This window comes from Rattus norvegicus, chromosome 7, assembly GCF_021556685.1.
Source record: "Rattus norvegicus strain SHRSP/BbbUtx chromosome 7, alternate assembly SHRSP_T2T, whole genome shotgun sequence".
Taxonomy (NCBI): domain Eukaryota; kingdom Metazoa; phylum Chordata; class Mammalia; order Rodentia; family Muridae; genus Rattus; species Rattus norvegicus.
In genome coordinates, this window is record NC_141540.1 from 135,811,819 (window position 1) to 135,834,917 (window position 23,099).

The window sequence follows — 23,099 nt, forward strand, 5'->3', positions numbered from 1 at the left end:
AAACACTGGGGTAGGGGGGGATGAAGATAGAAAATAATTGGAGAACAAATCAGGTTTTAAAAATTGAACTGTTATATACAGTGTCATTTATAGGAGGGGAAGTTTCAGGGTTTACAGTACCCAGTGTTGGTGCAATTGGGGATATTTTAGTTAAAAAGATGACAAATGATCATGTTTAAAAGTCATACACAATGTCTTGAAAAGGCCATGTGCCTGCAGGATCTGTGAAGCTGCAGTGTCAGGGGCTGTGAGCCAAAGCTCCTCTGTGCATTTGGGGGAACACAGATATATACAGGGCCTCCAACCTTGACTCATGAAACAGAAGCTGCAGGAAAGAATAAAGGAACATTAATAAAGTTTTCCAGAAGGGGACAGGTAGACGACTAAGGCTTCTGGCAGTGTTTGCTGAGAGTTATACAGCTCTCGGACGGACCTGGCCGAGGTGCTGGAGGAATAAAGGAAAGCAAAGGGACGAATAGAAATGCTGAGCTTACATAGACCATGCCCTCCAATGGAGGAGCAGCATGAAATATTATATACAGCCGAACAAGACGAGGTTACTGTACACAGCTAAATCAAGGAGGTGGCGCCTATGGTGTCCAGCTGGATCAAGGAGAATGGCTTAGCTAGTCTCAGTAGATGGAGTCACTATAGGAGAGGAGTCTTAAGGCCTTAAATAGCCAAGGGAGAAAGCTACCCAGGGCATTTTCTGCACATACTGTCAATATTCATGTGTGGACCAGGAGGGAGGGAAGGTGTTTCCATTCCCCCAATGGTATAAGGCTTTGAGGTCCTTGGCATGGCCATACTCATGTCAACAACATACATTGACTCAGTGCATCATTCATTCGGGGCCTTCTCCTCTCCCCGCATGGTTTGATTAATAGGTCTCTAATTAATGATTAATTAAATAATAATTAATAGAAGTCTCTAATGAGAGAGTGAGTTCTAGCCCCATCTGTTCCTGAATAGTTCTGACACAGTGGGTCTGGGGAAGAGCAGGGGGATTGGACTCAGGAAGGTCTTCTTCGGGTAATGTGACTAACTGAGTACTTCTCCATTCTGACTAAGATCTCACAGCTAAAGTCGGAAGGTCTGTGTTTTTCCCAGAATTCACCATGCAAAAGATAGTTTCCGGAGTCCACTGAAAAGCCCCTTTGAGCAGTCTAGTGGTTAAATTAAGGGTGGGGGCCTTGAGGTAAAACTGTATTGTAATCAGCACAGTTGTGGTATTTCCAGTTTGTCTGTTATGTATTTGTGTCTGCTATTAGAATTCTTCAGAAAAATGGCTACAGGTTTTGAGAAAAGCCAAGCCTTCTTTTCTGTCTTCAATGTTGTTTCCATCCTACTCTAGTTCCTGCTAATCAGATTTTTAAAAAAAATTGCTGCTAGGGAGAAGCAGTTAGTCTTTGGTAAAGTACTTTTTACTTAATTACAGGTTGCAAGACAAGTGCTTCTAGGGAAAACCTGGATCAAATTTCCAAAATACTGAGATCCATGATGTGTATTAAGACTGTCCCCATAGCCTGACATTTCTGTCCTAAAATGCAGATGGCTAACTTGTTGAGCAGTCCTGAACAGATTAAAGGAGATTTGAATTTTCATTGTATATTAATATTGCATTGCCACTGCAGTAATTAAGATACGGCCACCAGTGTATCTCAAACAGTATATCTTAGAATATTCTGGAAAGATTGTTTAGAGAAATAGATTCATTAGGCATACACCACCATCCGTGTACTTGAGGTTTGGGGCAGAATCTGGTATCCATTTTCTCACAAACACAAGTAAATCCTGCCTGGCAGGCTGAAGACCAATGCCTATGGGTAGAACTTCTGGTATCTCAGATAAGAAGGAAGCTGTGTGCTGTGGACAGCAGCAGGGCTGGAGAGATGGGATTTCCCAGGCCCTTTGGAGCTGGAAGGATTACACTGGGAGTGACGTTGGATGTTGAGCTACAGGATTTGGACTCACCCGGTTAGATTTTGAGTTTACTTTGGTGTGGTTATTTTTTATGCCCTGCTCCTTCCTTTTGGAATACTAATGCTTTTTTTTTTAAATAAAGTAACTGGACAAGTAACAAACATTCTGTTTGTTAAAGACACCAGGGACTTTTAAAAAGTTAGACTATATAGTGGGTTGAATTAGAAATATCCCTCTTATGCTCAGATATTTAAATACTTGGCCCCCAGTTGGGACTGTTTGGAAAGACTTAGGTGTGGCCATGCTGGAAAAAGTGTGACTCTGAGGGGTGGGCTTTAAGAGTCATAGCCTCACTCTACCTCCAGTCCACTGTCTACTGAATGCCTGCTCTTAAAGATGTGATCTTTCAGTTTCCTGTTGCCATGGCTGCTATTTATTACTGTGTTGACCACAATTATGGACCCTTCCCCTTCTGAATTCTAAGCCAGAATAAACTCTTCGGTGAGATTTTTAGTCTTCATGTTTTCTCTCAGCAATGCAAAGTTCTTTCCCTGGATAGCCTGGATAGTTTTCATGTTAAGTTAGCACAAAGTAGAATTATTTGTGGGGTTGGGGACCTCATTTGAAAGAATGCATCCCTAAGACTAGAATGTTGGTGAGCCTGTAGTGCATTTTCTTAGTTACTGACATGGGAGGACCCGGCCAGCCCACTGAGGGTTGAGTCCACTCCTGGGCTGATGGTTCTGAGTTCTATAAGAAAGCAGACTGGGCAAGCCAGTAAGTAGCAGTACTTCATGGCCTCTTCATCAGCTTTTGCCCCTGGATTCCTGCCCTGTTTGAGTTCCTGCCTTGACTTTCATTGATGATGAACAGTGATAGGGAAGAGTGAGTCAAATGAACGCTTTTCTCTCCACGTTGTTTTGGTCCTGGTGTTTCCTCACAGCAATGAAAACCCTAGAACTATAACTGATATGAAGGAGGATGCTGGACAATGAGCTGTCATTGAAAGTGCCCTTTGTGTGGGACCCCACCGAGCTAAACTTCCAGATCGGGAAAGCCCTAAGGAGTTTTCTGTTCCTTGGAAGCAACTGCCAACACAAGCTGCTGCTACTAGGACTCAAGATGGTGGGATCATCCCAAGATGGCAGCCAAACTTGGTGGTGTCATTCACACGACAAAGGATTTAGAAGCATGAAGGATTTAGGAGTGAAGGGGTCATGGATTCTTCTGTGGTTTCAGAGAGCCACTGAGTTTAGACTGCTTGTGGTTGGGGGGGTCTCTTCATGAAGGCTCTGAGAGATCATTACATCCAACTGTGAGAGTGAAGCCTCCTGGTTTGCAGTGAAGACCACAAGATGTTAGAAGTGCCAGGAGTCGTGAGGCATGTACCAGGGAGAACTACATACAGAAAGTGGATCCAGGGCTAGAGAGAGACATATATTTCAGGCACAAAGCCCTAAGACAAAACCATCAAAGCCCTCGATACTAAATGTTGAGCTACAGACTTTGGCATTTGTCCTGCTGACAAATGCTTTAGTCCAGTATTTCTCAACTAAACCCCCACTTTCCAATATTTCTCAGCTATATCTCCAATCTGCCCTTTGATATGGTATTGTCTATTCTGTTCCATTATATGTTGAAAGTATGCAATTTGCTTTTTGATTTTCCAATGAATTATGCTAAGAAATTACTTTGGGTCTGAATTGACTTTGGACTTTGGAACACTGTTGAGACTGTGAAAGACTAAGGGGACTTTTGAGGTCAAGCTAAACACATTTCGATTGAGAATAAATCTGAAACGACAACCAATAATAAACTGTCTGTCTCTAAGTCACATTCAGTCATGGTATTTTATCACAGTAGCATAAAAGTAACCAAGAAGGATGGTATTTCATATTATGAGATAAGTATGATATCTTAGGGACAAGCGGTTGGAAGGTTATAGTTTAAAAAGCGATGTGTCAGTATGTCAAATTAGTAAGGGATGCTGTGTTATGAGCTTTGACTGTCAACTTGTCACTACCTAGAAAATGACCTGGGAAGAAAGACTTAAAGAATTATTTAGATCATGTTGACCCATAAGCATACCTACCAGGGATGTTCTTTTTTTTTTTTTTCCTGAGAAAGACACTTTATTGATGCCTTAGATAAAGGGCCCATGACTACATGTGAGGAGGCTAAAAGGCCTGGAAAACATTAAGACACCCAAGTTGGTATGATTATTTGTAACTGATAATCCTTTGAATATTAAGAGGAAATAATTATTAATTTTATAAAAGGTGAAAAGTCCAAATACCGTTGTTGCTGTTTTTTTTTTTTACTATTTTTTTTATTAACTTGAGTATTTCTTATATACATTTCCAGTGTTATTCCCTTTCCCGGTTTCCGGGCAAACATCCCCCTCCCCCCTCCCCTTCCTTATGGGTGTTCCCCTCCTCACCTTCCCCCCATTGCCGCCCTCCCCCCGACAGTCTAGTTCACTGGGGGTTCAGTCTTAGCAGGACCCAGGGCTTCCCCTTCCACTGGTGCTCTTACTAGGATATTCATTGCTACCTATGAGGTCAGAGTCCAAGGTCAGTCCATGTATAGTCTTTAGGTAGTGGCTTAGTCCCTGGAAGCTCTGGTTGCTTGGTATTGTTGTACATATGGGGTCTCGAGCCCCTTCAAGCTCTTCCAGTTCTTTCTCTGATTCCTTCAACGGGGGTCCTATTCTCAGTTCAGTGGTTTGCTGCTGGCATTCGCCTCTGTATTTGCTGTATTCTGGCTGTATCTCTCAGGAGCGATCTATATCCGGCTCTGTCCGCCTGCACTTCTTTGCTTCATCCATCTTGTCTAATTGGGTGGCTGTATATGTATGGGCCACATGTGCGGCAGGCTCTGAATGGGTGTTCCTTCAGTCTCTGTTTTAATCTTTGCCTCTCTCTTCCCTGCCAAGGGTATTCTTGTTCCCCTTTTAAAGAAGGAGTGAAGCATTCACATTTTGATCATCCGTCTTGAGTTTCGTTTGTTCTAGGCATCTAGGGTAATTCAAGCATTTGGGCTAATAGCCACTTATGAATGAGTGCATACCATGTGTGTTTTTCTGTGATTGGGTTACCTCACTCAGGATGATATTTTCCAGTTCCAACCATTTGCCTACGAATTTCATAAAGTCATTGTTTTTGATAGCTGAGTAATATTCCATTGTGTAGATGTACCACATTTTCTGTATCCATTCCTCTGTTGAAGGGCATCTGGGTTCATTCCAGATTCTGGCTATTATAAATAAGGCTGCAATGAACATAGTGGAGCACGTGTCTCTTTTATATGTTGAGGCATCTTTTGGGTATATGCCCATGAGAGGTATAGCTGGATCCTCAGGCAGTTCAATGTCCAATTTTCTGAGGAACCTCCAGACTGATTTCCAGAATGGTTGTATCAGTCTGCAATCCCACCAACAATGGAGGAGTGTTCCTCTTTCTCCGCATCCTCGCCAGCATCTGCTGTCACCTGAGTTTTTGATCTTAGCCATTCTCACTGGTGTGAGGTGAAATCTCAGGGTTGTTTTGATTTGCATTTCCCTTATGACTAAAGATGTTGAACATTTCTTTAGGTGTTTCTCTGCCATTCTGCATTCCTCAGCTGTGAATTCTTTGTTTAGCTCTGAGCCCCATTTTTTAATAGGGTTATTTGTCTCCCTGCGGTCTAACTTCTTGAGTTCTTTGTATATTTTGGATATAAGGCCTCTATCTGTTGTAGGATTGGTAAAGATCTTTTCCCAATCTGTTGGTTGCCGTTTTGTCCTAACCACAGTGTCCTTTGCCTTACAGAAGCTTTGCAGTTTTATGAGATCCCATTTGTCGATTCTTGATCTTAGAGCATAAGCCATTGGTGTTTTGTTCAGGAAATTTTTTCCAGTGCCCATGTGTTTTAGATGCTCTCCTAGTTTTTCTTCTATTAGTTTGAGTGTGTCTGGTTTGATGTGGAGGTTCTTGATCCACTTGGACTTAAGCTTTGTACAGGGTGGTAAGCATGGATAGATCTGCATTCTTCTACATGTTGACCTCCAGTTGAACCAGCACCATTTGCTGAAAATGCTATCTTTTTTCCATTGGATGGTTTTGGCTCCTTTGTCAAAAATCAAGTGACCATAGGTGTGTGGGTTCATTTCTGGGTCTTCAATTCTATTCCATTGGTCTATCTGTCTGTCTCTGTACCAATACCATGCAGTTTTTATCACTATTGCTCTGTAATAATGCTTGAGTTCAGGGATAGTGATTCCCCCTGAAGTCCTTTTATTGTTGAGGATAGTTTTAGCTATCCTGGGTTTTTTGTTATTCCAGATGAATTTGCAAATTGTTCTGTCTAACTCTTTGAAGAATTGGATTGGTATTTTGATGGGGATTGCATTGAATCTGTAGATCGCTTTTGGTAAAATGGCCATTTTTACTATATTAATCCTGCCAATCCATGAGCCTGGGAGATCTTTCCATCTTCTGAGGTCTTCTTCAATTTCTTTCTTCAGAGTCTTGAAGTTCTTATTGTACAAGTCTTTTACTTGCTTGGTTAAAGTCACACCGAGGTACTTTATATTATTTGGGTCTATTATGAAGGGTGTCGTTTCCCTAATTTCATTCTCGGCTTGTTTCTCTTTTGTGTAGAGGAAGGCTACTGATTTATTTGAGTTAATTTTATACCCAGCCACTTTGCTGAAGTTGTTTATCAGCTTTAGTAGTTCTCTGGTGGAACTTTTGGGATCACTTAAATATACTATCATATCATCTGCAAACAGTGATATTTTGACTTCTTCTTTTCCGATCTGTATCCCCTTGACCTCCTTTTGTTGTCTGATTGCTCTGGCTAGAACTTTAAGAACTATATTGAATAAGTAGGGAGAGAGTGTGCAGCCTTGTCTAGTCCCTGATTTTAGTGGGATTGCTTCAAGTTTCTCTCCATTTAGTTTAATGTTAGCAACTGGTTTGCTGTATATGGCTTTTACTATGTTTAGGTATGGACCTTGAATTCCTATTCTTTCCAGGACTTTTATCATGAAAGGGTGTTGAATTTTGTCAAATGCTTTCTCAGCATCTAATGAAATGATCATGTGGTTTTGTTCTTTCACTTTGTTTATATAATGGATCACGTTGATGGTTTTCTGTATATTAAACCATCCCTGCATGCCTGGGATGAAGCCTACTTGATCATGGTGGATGATTGTTTTCATGTGCTCTTGGATTCGGTTTGCCAGAATTTTATTGAGTATTTTTGCATCGATATTCATAAGGGCAATTGGTCTGAAGTTCTCTTTCTTTGTTGGGTCTTTGTGTGGTCTAGGTATAAGAGTAATTGTGGCTTCATAGAAGGAATTCGGTAGGGCTCCATCTGTTTCAATTTTGTGGAATAGTTTGGATAATATTGGTACGAGGTCTTCTATGAAGGTCTGATAGAATTCTGCACTAAACCCGTCTGGACCTGGGCTCTTTTTGGTTGGGAGACTTTTAATGACTTTTAATCTCTATTTCCTTAGGAGTTATGGGGTTGTTTAACTGGTTTATCTGTTCCTGATTTAACTTCGGTACCTGGTATCTGTCTAGGAAATTGTCCATTTCCTGAAGATTTTCAAGTTTTGTTGAATATAGGCTTTTATAGTAAGATCTGATGATTTTTTTGAATTTCCTCTGAATCTGTAGTTATGTCTCCCTTTTCATTTCTGATTTTGTTAATTTGGACACACTCTCTGGGTCCTCTCGTTAGTCTGGCTAAGGGTTTATCTATCTTGTTGATTTTCTCAAAGAACCAACTTTTGGTTCTGTTGATTCTTTCTATGGTCCTTTTTGTTTCTACTTGGTTGATTTCAGCTCTGAGTTTGATTATTTCCTGCCTTCTACTCCTCCTGGGTGTATTTGCTTCTTTTTGTTCTAGAGCTTTTAGGTGTGCTGTCAAGCTGCTGACATATGCTCTTTTCTGTTTCTTTCTGCAGGCACTCAGCGCTATGAGTTTTCTTCTTAGCACAGCTTTCATTGTGTCCCATAAGTTTGGGTATGTTGTACCTTCATTTTCACTAAATTCTAAAAAGTCTTTAATTTCTTTCTTTATTTCTTCCTTGACCAGGTTATCATTGAGTAGAGCATTGTTCAATTTCCACGTATATGTGGGCATTCTTCCCTGATTGTTACTGAAGACCAGTTTTAGGCCGTGGTGGTCTGATAGCACGCATGGGATTATTTCTATCTTTCTGTACCTGTTGAGGCCTGTTTTTTGACCAATTATATGGTCAATTTTGGAGAAAGTACCATGAGGAGCTGAGAAGAAGGTATATCCTTTTGCTTTAGGATAGAATGTTCTATAAATATCTGTTAAGTCCATTTGGCTCATGACTTCTCTTAGTCTGTCTACGTGTCTGTTTATTTTCTGTTTCCATGATCTGTCCATCGATGAGAGTGGGGTGTTGAAATCTCCTACTATTATTGTGTGAGGTGCAATGTGTGTTTTGAGCTTTAGTAAGGTTTCTTTTACATATGTAGGTGCCCTTGTATTTGGGGCATAGATATTTAGGATTGACAGTTCATCTTGGTGGATTTTTCCTTTGATGAATATGAAATGTCCTTCCTTATCTTTTTTGATGACTTTTAGTTGAAAATTTATTTTATTTGATATTAGAATGGCTACTCCAACTTGCTTCTTCCGACCATTTGCTTGGAAAGTTGTTTTCCAGCCTTTCACTCTGAGGTAGTGTCTGTCTTTGTCTCTGAGGTGTGTTTCCTGTAGGCAGCAGAATGCAGGGTCCTCGTTGCGTATCCAGTTTGTTAATCTATGTCTTTTTATTGGGGAGTTGAGGCCATTGATGTTGAGAGATATTAAGGAATAGTGATTATTGCTTCCTGTTATATTCATATTTGGATGTGAGGTTATGTTTGTGTGCTTTTCTTCTCTTAGTTTTGTTGCCAAGACGATTAGTTTCTTGCTTCTTCTAGGGTATAGCTTGCCTCCTTATGTTGGGCTTTACCGTTTATTATCCTTTTAGTGCTGGATTTGTAGAAAGATATTGTGTAAATTTGGTTTTGTCATGGAATATCTTGGTTTCTCCATCTATGTTAATTGAGAGTTTTGCAGGATACAGTAACCTGGGCTGGCACTTGTGTTCTCTTAGGGTCTGTATGACATCTGTCCAGGATCTTCTGGCCTTCATAGTTTCTGGCGAAAAGTCTGGTGTGATTCTGATAGGTCTGCCTTTATATGTTACTTGACCTTTTTCCCTTACTGCTTTTAATATTCTTTCTTTATTTTGTGCGTTTGGTGTTTTGACTATTATGTGACGGGAGGTGTTTCTTTTCTGGTCCAATCTATTTGGAGTTCTGTAGGCTTCTTGTATGCCTATGGGTATCTCTTTTTTTAGGTTAGGGAAGTTTTCTTCTATGATTTTGTTGAAGATATTTACTGGTCCTTTGAGCTGGGAGTCTTCACTCTCTTCTATACCTATTTTCCTTAGGTTTGATCTTCTCACTGAGTCCTGGATTTCCTGTATGTTTTGGACCAGTAGCTTTTTCCGCTTTACATTATCTTTGACAGTTGAGTCAATGATTTCTAGGGAATCTTCTGCTCCCGAGACTCTCTCTTCCATCTCTTGTATTCTGTTGGTGAGGCTTCTATCTACAGCTCCTTGTCTCTTCTTTTGATTTTCTATATCCAGGGTTGTTTCCATGTGTTCTTTCTTGATTGCTTCTATTTCCATTTTTAATTCCTTCAACTGTTTGATTGTGTTTTCCTGGAATTCTTTCAGGGATTTTTGCGATTCCTCTCTGTAGGCTTCTACTTGTTTATTAATGTTTTCCTGTGTTTCTCTAAGGGAGTTCTTCACGTCTTTCTTGAAGTCCTCCAGCATCATGACCAAATATGATTTTGAAACTAGATCTTGCTTTTCTGGTGTGTTTGGATATTCCGTGTTTGTTTTGATGGGAGAATTGGGCTCCGATGATGCCATGTAGTCTTGGTTTCTGTTGCTTGGGTTCCTGCGCTTGCCTCTCGCCATCAGATTATCTCTAGTGTTACTTTGTTCTGCTATTTCTGACAGTGGCTAGACTGTCCTATAAGCCTGTGTGTCAGGAGTGCTGTAGACCTGTTTTCCTGTTTTCTTTCAGCCAGTTATGGGGACAGAGTGTTCTGCTTTCGGGCGTGTAGTTTTTCCTCTCTACAGGTCTTCAGCTGTTCCTGTGGGCCTGTGTCTTGAGTTCACCAGGCAGGTCACTTGCAGCAGAAAAGTTGGTCTTACCTGTGGTCCCGAGGCTCAAGTTCGCTCGCGGGGTGCTGCCCATGAGCTCTCTGCGGCGGCAGCAACCAGGAAGATCTGCGCCGCCGTTTCCGGGAGCTTCCGTGCACCAGGGTTCCAGATGGCGTTTGGTGTTTTCCTCTGGCGTCCGAGATGTGTGCAGAGTGCAGTCTCTTCTGGTTTCCCAGGCGTGTCTGCCTCTCTGAAGGTTTAGCTCTCCCTCCCATGGGATTTGGGTGCAGAGAACTGTTTATCTGGTAGATCCCTTCAGGTTCTGGCGGTGTCTCAGACGCAGCGGTCCTGCTGCTCTTGGGCCCTCCTCCACGGGAACCTAGAGGCCTTATACAGTTTCCTCTTGGGCCAGGGATGTGGGCAGGGGTGGGCAGTGTTGGTGGTGTCTTCCGCTCTGCAGCCTCAGGAGTGCCCACCTGACCAGGAGGTGAGGTCTCTCTCCCACAGGGTCTGGGAGCAGAGAGCTGCTGCGGGCCGGGATCAGCGGGTTTGGGACTCCCGGTAAACACAGGAAGTGCCTGGTCCTAGAGGAATTCTGCCTCTGTGTGTCCCGAGTTCACCAGGCAGGTCTCTTGCAGCAGAAAAGTTGGTCTTACCTGTGGTCACGAGGCTCAAGTTCGCTCGCGGGGTGCTGCCCACGAGCTCTCTGCTGCGGCAGCAACCAGGAAGATTGGGATGTTCTTGATTAATAGTTGATATATGGAAGATATATATCCCACTGTGGGCAGTACTATTCCCTAGGCCTGAGCTATAATGGAAAGGGTAAAGTCAAGTAGCAATATAGCATAAGCATGCAGGCTGTGTGGAGGTGTTTGTCTCTCTCTCTCTTCTTGACTGTGACTGTTGTAGAACAACTGCCTTAACCTCGTGTCATTGTGATTTGCCCACAATGATGGATTATAACCTGCAATGCTGAGCTGAACACACCATAAGCTGCTCTTTTGCCAGGTTATTTTATCTTCGCAACAGAAACGAAACTGTAGCACACAACTGCAAACAAAAGAAAATTAGCATAATGCAAGCTTTGAGTAAATGGCTTGTCTGGTAGAACTCTAAGGTACAAAATATAATATCAATCAATTCAGATTATGACTGTCAGGGTGACCGTGAAGGAAACTGGAGCCAGGGATAGAAAGGGACCTTGCAGACCCTCTAGTAGATTCTTTGGTTGCATTGTCTGTCTGTGTTTGCTCTATACTAGAAGAACCTCTGAGAATAGTTAAAGCTCTCCAAAAACAAGCAGTGCGTCTCTCCTTGGCTCTAGTTATCATATACCTATGAGCTAGATAAGACATCAAGTATGTTCTGAGGTAATGGGGGGATAAAGGTCTGATGCATAGACTAACTCTGTTGCTATAGAACTCATCTGGTTCTTTGGCTTCTTGGGTGTTGGTTTCATATCTCTTGCATGGGATGGCAATGAAACCTATCAGAAACCTTGCTGTAAGAACCAAACTAATGAGTAATGAGTGCTAGGCACTCAAGGCACTGCCTACCGCATAGCATGAGGAGCATGACCTTTACTGTTTTGTACTGGACACTTGCCATTCTGTTCATCCAGAGCCTTTGTTCCCTATTTCCCTCCAGCAGCAGGTAGCCTGGGAGGGTTTTCTCACTGTTTATTAACTACTCTAAGTTTCCTGCTTTTGCCTCTAATCCCTGAGTTTCCAGCAAGATGATAGCTGAGACTGGAAAGCCCTGCCTCCTGAGGAAACAGTCTCGTGCAAGGGGTTTTCTGACACTGATGAATTCCCATTGACATTTTAAAAGCATTTAGGAATAGAGTAATTTTTGATGCTGATTCTAAGCTCACTTTATTTATGCATGTCAAAAATAACTTGAATTATTGCATCTGTTTAGCTCATCTGGATCCCCCTTGACAGATGGTTTGCTGCAGCATGTAGGAGCTTCCATTTTAAAAGCTGGGGTACTGCTTATAAAAATAATCACCTCTCTCCGAGCATGTGCTAAAACATACTTTTTCTTGGAATTGTCAGTCAGCAACAAAGAGGACAATGATTAGTGATAAAGTCACATTGGTAATTTCTGGCCAAGCCCACTGTTCTTAAGTGAATGCTTAAGGCACTATACGGTTCTGTCCCCTGCCCTGTTTCCCTTTACCTAGAACATGTGCATAGACGGATTAAAACGTGTGATGGACAGAGTCTCTGGAAGCCAGACAGGACGGCCTCTCAACTAAGTCTCCAGTCTCCTCTGAGCCCTATTAATGCCAGTCTCAGCGGAAGCTCTGCCATCTGTCATCTCAGCCACACAAAAGAAGTGTCCCGTTGGTGGCCATCATCTGAGTAAATTAGGAGGGGGTCGGGGGGGAAGCCAGAAGGAAGGCTGTATAGCGGTGAGGAGAGGATTCACACTGTTGGCACAATGATGCCCACGGGAACCCTTTGGGCAAAAATGAAAATGTGGAAGTAAACAAACCTCCGTAGCACCCGTGTTCTGTTTCCGTTTCCCAGGCGGTGCGAGGGCACAGGTCGTTACGACAGCGAGGATGTGGAAAATAATGGGCAAAAGCCCTTTGTTCTGTTCCCAGAGTAGTGTGATTTTTAGCAAATGAATTCCTAGAAATTGGGGGGTTTTTTGAAGGGGTTCTCCTGTGTCGGTTAGATGATGGGGTATCCTGGGAGGGAGGAGGCAATGACCCATGCAGGGGGATGGTATATCTGACAGACTAGTGAAGGTCTCATTATAGGGAAATATGATGCACTCTGAAGAGAGCACATTTATCCGAGGTACACAAAGGCCTCTTTCTACACTCTGGGGTGAGACTTTTCCCATACCTCTGGAAGCGATTTCTAGTTCAGTGTACTAATATAGGCCTACAAGCTAACTCTATTCTATTTGTCTAAAACTCATCATTATTTATGTTTGTTTTCCCTTAGAACCTGTCCAGCGCTGAGCTGGCCTTCCCTACCTACTTGGGGTGTCTTGTCTATATTTATGTATATGATCATTTTGTGATAGGACTTCAGGCCCTTCAGCAACGGTCAAAGACATGACTTAAATCTATAATTAATTATAATCTTTAAGACATGGATGTTTTGCTTCTCTGAACTTCCCACATTATATAACCCTAACCTAGCCTAGAATTGATTGTGTCATTAAAGTAAGCATTTAACGTAAAACACCCAAAAGTCATTCTTCATATTTGGGGGGGGGTATCACGTCACAGGTTCTAAGTTGATTGAGACATTTAAAGTTATCAAAAAAACCAAGCTGGGATATAGGGGACACAGAAATGTAAATGACTCTGTCCCCAGTCTCAGCAAAGTCAAAGATGAGTGGACAAGTTAATCATGAATGTGCTGTTTCTTCTCTAGTTTTGTTATTACAGAGCGGTCTACCAACTACTACATGTGCTTGTCTCCTTGGATTGCTTCCTAAAAAATATAATAAAAGCACTTAAGTATACACTTTATCAGCTCAAAATTACTATCCATTCATAAATTAGGAAATACATACTCAAAATTACTAAACAGGGACCTTTTGACCCAAGCACTCACATGCTTTCTGTGCATCCCCGAGTTATCTGGGGAGAGACTTGGGGTTGTGCTAATTTAATACGCCAGCTTTACTGTTCTGTCTGCAGGAGAAGAACTTTGATGGTAAGCAAGACTACCAATATAGTAAATTGCAATTGTTACTTTATTATTACTATCATCATCATCACCTTCATCATCTTCATCTTCTTCATCATCATCATCATATCCAGCACTCATCTCCTTCAAAGGCCATGGCTTCCTACTGCCTTCAGTGGATGTTAAATGGCATTCCTAAAAGGCAGTGTGAAGATCTAGACATGTCCCCTATGTACGTGATCAAGTGGTAAAGCCCGCCTGGTAGGAAGATTTCTACAGAATTGCTGCATGCACTCCAATGTCAACTGGCAACTCTCATGATCACATCATTAAAAATATTTTAGATGCATTTGGCAACTTCATACATGAAGTGTTCATTGTATGTTACAAATATCGGCATGCTGTAGCTTTTTTCCTCCGCTGCAAAAAAAAAAAAAAGCGTATTTCCTCCCAATTATTGTCAGTTTGTGTCTTAAATGAGGGTGACATTTAATGGAGATTCCTTTAAAATTACATATCCAAGGATTCCATAAACTCCCACAAAGTAAAAAGATAACATTTCCATTACAGTATCTTTTTTGACGATCAATAGGATTCATTAAAATGACAAAATACGAGAAAGAGAAAACCCCACCAACATCATGTGGTGATTTCTCATTAAGGCAGACAGAGAGTTATTTCAACAAAGAGATTAAGAGAAATAATGCATGGCTCCTGTCCTACCTCCTTGCTGATTTGCATTACGCTAAGTAGTTGGAACAACAGGGGGAATGCAAACACACTCACATGATTAATGTGGAAATTCCAAACCTCCAGCTATGGCTGATCACGCATTCGCAATGGCGCACTCCGGGAGTAGGATGGGGAAGCATTTTCTGTCGGGTCCTTGCCTTGTCTTATACATCTTCGTGCAGGCTATGTCAGAGACTGAGGCTTACTCTTTATGCAAAGTGGTTTTCAAACTGAACAAATCCTTAAGTACCGCTTTCTTCATCAGAAAACCGTGTTTTGACTGCCCCCCCACCCCGCCCCCCGCTAACTGGGAAATTTCTGCCTCATCCCACAACATTGAAACTTTGGAGCTGTTCATCTCACAATGATTAACCAGGGAGACTTTTAGGGTTGGGACGAAACCTTAAGGATTTGTGCAGTTCAACTCCCCCGCCTCACACAAGAGCATCGACACGGGAGATTGAGTTTGCACTGCCTGGTTTTTCGGTTAGAGGAGACCACACCTGACAGGGCCAAGGAATTTCTTAAGGGGGACAAAAGAACCACCAAGTTAACAAAATACTGGCACAGATGGAGAGGTGGATGGTTAGTGATGGATAGCCTTCCTGTGGGCAAATGTGCAGATGGGACCTAGGGGTCAGGTCAGGTGGCAGAACACAAGAAGAATGTGAAGGGCCATTATTTTCTACTCTTCCCCAGCATCTCAAGAGTCGGCTGAGCGGTCGGCGGAACAATACTGTTACAACCACTGGAAGTCGACGTCACTGTGATGATTCAGGGAGCCCGCCATACTCCAGTGTCAGTCTAGCCTAGCCATCTGCCACTCCCATAAGGGCTCTCAACGTTGGAGAAGAGGCAAAGGCAACAACATACATGTTGTTGGCCTCCAATTTTACTTACATGTAGCAACTTTTCTCAGAGCTATTAATTACATGCAAGTGGACAAACTGCCCACTGGTGATTCACAAAGTACATGGAGCTACATAGTGGGTCTCGCTGGATAACTGGTCCTGTATTATCTGTAGATACCAGCGATCCACACCTCACGATAGTTTATAACAACTGAAAGACAAAATAAAATAAAGTGGCTTTTAGCCTAGTAATACCTTTGTTACCACCCTTGCATGTCTTCCTGTCCCTTTGGGCTGAAAAAGTCAGGTTGAAAAAGAATTTGGCGAAACAGTACAATGCTACATTTTTCTGGCAAATGTTATATATTGCAGACAACCCTCAAATATAACCTCTACTTTACCCTCACATATCCCCTGAGAGAGATAAACATAGATTATTCTCCATTTTACAGACTACATAAGCAACAGCAGCCCAGCAAGAGCAGGATTCCTCCCATGGTGAATAAGTAGAAGGTTTTGTGGGAAGAAGTAAGAATCAGAAAACTAGCTCACTTTTCTCACACTGGAAATAAAACAACGGTGGCTGAGAAAGGCTAAGCAGGCTACCCCAGAGGGCATCCTCTACATCTGATGTCAGGGTGAGGCTGCGTCTGCTCCTCCATCCCCATTGCATTCCCCTCACAGACTGTGGAAGACAATGAGACCCGAGTTAGTCAACGTATTTTCATCTTCTTCCTCACACTCCTTGCCGCAGGAGAAACACCGCTAAAGACCCACTACTGGTAAAAGAGTGGCCTGTAAGACTGACCCAACATGGTTGAACTGGTAGAGAAAGGACTCAGAAACTTATGAGGGATGTTTGGTCTATGTCCATTCACTCCCATATTTACTCTGAATTGATCATCTTTTTCTTTGCTTATTAACATATACAGTGCACGTGTCCAGCTGTTGGGAAAGCATCCTCCACTGACCCCACGAGCAACTCTTTTTCTTCTCCCCAATTCAGGGGCGGGGATAACTCTGGCTTTTCAGAAGCTACTCATCCTAGAAACAAGGGACTCTTTCTCCTGGGTTTCCCTTCTCTTGAGTTTGCTTTAAACAGAAGCAAATGGTAAGGTCCACTGACGTAAAGCTGAGAGGCCTTTTGGCTCTGCCATTCAGTTGAGCTTTGTGACATATGTAGAGTAAGTACAGTGCCCACATCAGAGCCCCAGAGAGCCTCTGTAACGTGCCTGCCGTTCTGGCAGCAAGGGGTCAGTATGCTTCATACTGGGTGAGACTCTCCACTCTGCCCCTCCACCTGTCTCTCATCCATCGCCTGCTGCTCTTTGCCCATCATATGCCCCACACTTTTTCTTTTTGCTTCTCTTGGCTCATGTTCTCTCCAGCAACTCATCCTTTGCAGCCTGCTCCTCTACGTGCAGTCACACACATACACGTATTAGCTGAAAGAAAACTAAAACGCTTCAGACTTCTCAGCCCCGTTTCTTCCTCGAGGACCAGGTGAATTGCTGCTTCCTCCAAAGGCCTTACTACAGAAATTTCTCCTCGGTTTTTACTCCGTGTCTGCGATGTCTGTTACATGTATAGTTTGTGTCCCTCATTAGCATCTCCCAAATGCAGTCTGTTGTTATTGTCTGTTCTACCTCTGTCCTCTTTTCCCAACAAGATGATGGATTCCCCTTGAAAGGTAGAAACTTTCATCTCCACCATCTGGTGGTGCAAGCTGCACAATGCCTACTGACAGCTCGATAAATGTTGGACAGTGCTGTTCACCTTTGATTTTTGTTTCTGCACACTAAATCAGAAAATAGCTCAGAATGTTGGGAACCTTGTTTTATATATGGTAACCAAGTTCAAGTCAGTCCTTAGAGCTTCAAGATTAAAATATGTTCATAATCAACCATGAAAAAAAGGCAAGCTACGAAAGCACAAAGTACAAAAATGTAAACACTGTCAACTCCTTTAGCTAAACTCTCCAATACACAGCAAGTGGCAATTTCTTCTTTAGACAAAGAAGTTGTCATTAGCCACGCAGAGTTTTGATGGTAACACATGACAACTGGTGTTTAAAATGACTGACTCGTTATCGACAAGCATGGCCCTTGGTGTCTATAAGCTCATGAATTATTAACTTCAAGAAATTCTGGTTTGTTTGTTTTTCTTCCTAGAAGGAAACGGGGCTTTAAAGAATTTAAGGCAAGTACTGAAATCAAACAGCAGGTAGATTTTGGAGCAGGGCGGCTCCCCTCAGCTTTACACACCGCAGGATCTAATAATGCACACGCGTATTACCAACGGCCTCACAGTCAGTTCTCTTTCCCAAAAGCCGTACAGTGTACAAAATGCACGATCATGTGGGCAGGAACGTCATGATGTTCAATATAATTACCTTCTAATTAGTAATCAATGTGGGCGTGGTACTTAAAATGATGACTAAAGTTCCCTAGTCTGTGCTGCCATCTTACCATTTGTTACAACAAACTCAAGAGATACTAATGTTATGACAGTATACCTGAAGTCATAGAACTTGTAAAAAATGCTAATGATTATAATAGAACCTAGTATCCCTTAGGATTTTCTACATCATTTCCCTGTGCTGTGATATTTCAATAACACATCATTGAAAAGATCATATGTATGTGTGTATATATATATATACACACACACACACGTATATATATATTCATATATATGTGAATGATTTAATTAAGTATATTTAATTGTGTGTGCACATGTTGGTGAGTAATGATGCCTATGGAGTCAGAGACATCGCATCACACTTGGAACTGGTTTACATAGAGACCCAAGTGTGAGGTACCAAACTTGGGTCTTCACTCTAAAGAACTGAGCTGCCTCTCTGGTTCGTATGTAATATTTTAAATACTAAGAGGAAATCATGATGGTTACATCCTCTCCAGGTGACATCTTCCAGTAGTTTATTAGCTCTGGTTGTCTATTTAATGAAGTACGTTGTGTTCCATGGGCACTCAGTGTGAATTTTTTTAAGTCTGGAAATGAATGCTCGGGGATTATAGATCTGAATCACGTCGGCTAACGGTTTAATCAACAGGTCTCCTATGAACAGCGATGCGGACTCAATTGGCCTGCTACTGTGCTTTGCATTGCAAGATGATTTATTTCTTCCCCAGACCTAATTATAAAACAGTAAGAAATAGTCAATCATATATTGGACTTCCTTAAAATTTTCATTTGAACTGTTTTTCACCACTAATTAAACTGTTCTTGAAAAGAACCCAAGACTAACTTTGAGTCTAGCTATGGTGCATATAAAACAGAGAGGTCCAATCACATTACAGTAAATTCTGAGTTACTCAGAGACCTGTTTGTGGTTTGTTTAGTTTCACTCTGTCAACTCACTTTTGGTAGCATTGTATTTTCAAAAACTGTCAGCAGCTCTCGTTCCTCAACAACTGATATTGTTTATTTTAATGGAGAAAACCATATTGCAGTTTTATCAGCATTCGACTAATTCAGTATTTCCTTTCAAATGCAGGTAAATGGTTTAACTACGGAATCATCTTCCTCGTCTTGATTTTGGACCTGAACATGTGGAAGAACCAAATATTTTACAAACCTCATGAATATGGACAGTATATTGGCCCAGGGCAGAAGATATACACAGTGAAGGACTCTGAAAGTTTAAAGGATTTAAACAGAACCAAGCTATCCTGGGAATGGCGGTCCAATCACACTAATCCTCACACTAACAAAACCTATGTTGAAGGCGACATGTTCTTACACAGCAGGTTCACAGGGGCCAGCCTAGATGTCAAGTGTCTGGCTTTTGTTCCAAGTCTGATAGCTTTCGTGTGGTTTGGATTCTTTATTTGGTTCTTTGGACGGTTTCTAAAGAATGAGCAGGGGATGGAGAATCAAGATAACTCTTACACTCGCATGAAAAGAAAATCACCCTCGGAACACAGCAAAGACATGGGCATCACTCGAGAAAGCACCCAGGTCTCCGTGGAAGACCCGCTGAACGACCCGCCCTTGGTTTGCATCAGGTCCGACTTTAACGAGATAGTCTACAAGTCCTCCCATCTGACATCGGAAAACTTGAGCCTGCATCTGAAGGAGTCTACCAGTGCGGCGGAGGCCGATCAAGACCCAGCGGCCTCTCCGAGTCTGCGGACGGACTAGAGTCTCTTCCGTAGAGATAGCACGAAGAGCAGCCTTGAGTGTAACTTCAAAGTCGTAGTCTTTCGTTTTGTAAATGTCAGGTTTACATAGCGTTAGGTAAAAGAAACACAAACGCCACAACGGTGCTCAACATGCTTTTTCTAGACTCATTGTTTTCTATCTGTATTATGATACACGTGCCTCTCGTATGTTTAATGGTCCTCTAGAGATCGCTTCTCACAACTGCACAAGCTATTACTGACTTTACAGCAAGGTAGATTAGCCGATTACCCACGTATCTGATGTTCAACCATAGTGGTGCCTTGAGACATTAAACTGTTTAACTATACCAGACATGAAGTGTAGAATGGTTCTCCAGTCTTATTTCACATGGGATTCTTTTTTTTTTTTTATACAATTATTTTGATTTACACTTGATGTCTGAGCAGGAAACAGACATGGCTGATTTGCGGATGGAGAAAGTTCTCTTGGTTCACTGTTCAGCAGCGAAGTCGGTGACTTTGACACTGGAGTGCAGAGGAGCACAGTGATTGCCTTTTAAATTTTACTGGCCGGCTTCCGAATCTAAATACAGATGTAAAATCCAATGAGAGGAGGGCTGCAATGCACCATGGGTCATTGCTCACGAAATGTGACTTTCTCCAACCACTAATTGCAATTAGATGATAATACCTAATTATGTTTTCCTAATTAAAGATAAATTGCTACCTGATTAATAGTCTTGCCCTTTTCCTTTGGGAACAAAGGTTAAGAGGAACAGTTGGGTGAGCTCTCAAATTTATTGGCATTTCCACAATGTCCTAGACAACCAAGGAGTTGAAGCTGTAATCATGTGAACGGAGGCTGCACAGCCCACTGTCTACAATATTGTACATTTTGCTATCAATATGGTTCTGGACAATGGACAGAAAAAAACGGATGGCACTGTTGACCAAGGGAATTCTGAAATCATTCACCGAAACCTCACGTGGTAGAAAATGCCGTACAAGAGTCTCTTTAACGTCTTCTGTGTATGTGTGTAGTTTTTGTTTGGGTTTCATTTTTTTAAAGATGTAAACATCGCACCTTAATAAATAAGAATTATATGCAGGAATTGTGTGATGTAGGTTTTGTTTTGTCCATTTGTCTGTTCCCCCACTCCAAAGGATTCAGTCATGTCCTAGCTTAACAAAAACCTATTCAAATGGATTTTTAAGAGCTTGATTCTAGGCAAGGTAACAAATTGTATACCCCTAAATTGCTTTTAATTTTATTTCATGAACCGTAGTTACGTGTTTCTTGAGCTGAAGGGAGATCATTTTAAAGGTAAATTATTTATTTTCCTGTCATATACTGACATTGTAGCATTTTGTCTTTTAGCGCTCTCTTGTTTGGATCTGCTTTTGGACATGCAGCTTGCCAGATCTAGAGTGCAGAACAGAACTATGCATTTATCTGTCACTTGAGAACCAGCTTTAATAAACATCTTGCTATAATTGTTTACCAAGCAGTTGGAACCGTACCCCCGCTGTTTCTTATGCCTTTAACAGCCATGCATGGTGCACTTAAAATTATAAATATCTTTGGCACCGAGGACAAGCTAACTATAGGAACCACTGACAGTCCTGGCCAAAGAAACATTCTTCTGACACGAGTAAAGCCTAGCCTCATTTGCACAGCCTACAGAATTGAATTCTTAGCTGTGGGGCAAGTGAATCATGCTAGCGGGAACCATATTTTCTTAATTCTGAAAATAATTTCCTCATAAAAATTGATTTTAAAAGTAGATGTTTATTATTCCTATGGATACTTTTTGAAACTGCCATTAGAGACTTTCGATGTGTGTATTAGAAGAAACGTGTTTAATGGGGTGCTTGAATTAGCAGAAATAAGATAGACAAAAAAAATAAATAAATAAGCCTTAAGAATGATGCTTCTGAGGTTTCAGGAAGTGTCCAAAAAGATTGTTGATTACAAACATATATTATTTCATGTTTAGATACATTCAGAGCCAAATAGAGTAATCTCTAGGGGATGCTATCTTCATAATTTAGCAAGATCTGAAGCTGATGAGCCCCTAACCACTTGGCTGCATGTCCTGGGGCTTGCCTTTCATCTATCCCTCCTTCCTTCCTTCCCCACACCTTTTAGATATTATGTCTATAAAGTAAGACTGTGAAGTGAAAGGAAATCAAAGTTAAAATCCCATCTATTCACATTTAGTCCTGGATTCCGAGCCAGACAGCGGCAGGCTACGGCTCCATGGAATGCTTAGAAATCCCCAATAGATTGCTCTCAGTAGGGGTGTTAAAAAAGAGACAGAGACGGAAGCAAACACAGAATTTGAAGAGTTAAAATAAGATATTAAAAACCGTAAACTAACAGTTCTGGAAGTGAGAACGGTAATACCTTGATCGTAGCGATACTCGAGGACTGTAAACATTTGTGTTCCTACCGTTCTGTAATTCTGTTCTTTTCCATGCAGTGCAGAATCTGGATTGATTCGACACTGATTTGATTTGATTTAGAGCATTTCATTAGTAATTTAATTGGAGAATTAAATAAACACTGTGACTTGAGGCCTGATAACAAACCCTTAGAATCAACCCTCGCCACCACATGGGCAGTCTGTATTCACAAAGCCAGAGCTGGCCTCTCATCTTCTCTACGTGGTGGCTACTCACGTTGCTCCTTTGCCATTTAGTGTCTAGGATCACCACTGACCGACTAAGGCTATTAAGAATGATTTCTTCTCCATTCTCCCTGTGGGCCAATCAATTCTCACAGTGTCTGATTTCATGTCTAATGTGCAGAAGCTCTCCAAGCACTTAGTAGGAAAGGCAGGGGTGGGGTCAACCTGCTTCATGTCACCCAGGGGGCTCATAAGCCTTCCAAGTGCACTCTGACTGCCCTCCGGGTCACCAAAGGAACCCAATATGAAGTACGAAATAGACAATGGTGGTAAATAACTTTTCGCGGATACCCCTTGGTGCCGACTAGATGATTTAAGACCCCAGAACACCACCGTTGCTTATTATTTATCTGTCCTCCCTCAGAATTGGTCCCTATTTCTAAGACAACTCTTGGAACTCTTGGCCTTGCGACTTTATAGGAGATTTTTGTGGCGATGTTCTTGCTGAGTCAATAGCCAGACTCGCTGTTTTGTCTGGCCTGCTTTCCTCTAGCTTTGTCTCAAAGAACCCGCCTGAGGTGTGTGAGCCAGCTCTACCTGCAAACAAGTAAGGACATCTAGGACTTGAGCATGATACACTGTCACTCCCCTGGCTGATAAAAATATACCGCACAAAGGATTGGGAGGACTGGGAATTGGTACACGCGCAATACCGAGCTCCTAAGTTTTTGGCTTGCTGCATCCGGTACATCTTGCAATGAATTATCTTCTGAACAGTCAGAGAGCTTGTTGACGATGAGCAGAAGGAGGTAGAAATTCACAATAGAAAGAGAAGGCGAGGCGGATGGTGGAGACAAATCTTGGAAATGAAACGCTCCTTTTACTGTGCTTTAAAACTCTAAGGGATGAAGGGCTTTTAAAAGGAACTTCATTCCCATCTTGCAAGTCCAGTCCTCTTGTGGTCT

At 41.9% G+C, this 23,099-nt stretch overlaps 1 protein-coding gene across 1 annotated transcript in view; it reads left to right on the top strand.

Moving 5' to 3' along the window:
• Tmem117 (transmembrane protein 117) overlaps positions 1-20,614 on the top strand; it is a 468,392-nt gene extending 447,778 nt beyond the window's left edge. Inside the window, 1 exon segment of the mRNA NM_001271239.1 lies at positions 18,877-20,614. Within this exon segment, the coding sequence (NP_001258168.1) occupies positions 18,877-19,523 (647 nt within the window). The 3' untranslated portion in view covers positions 19,524-20,614.
• The last annotated feature ends 2,485 nt before the right edge of the window (positions 20,615-23,099 follow it).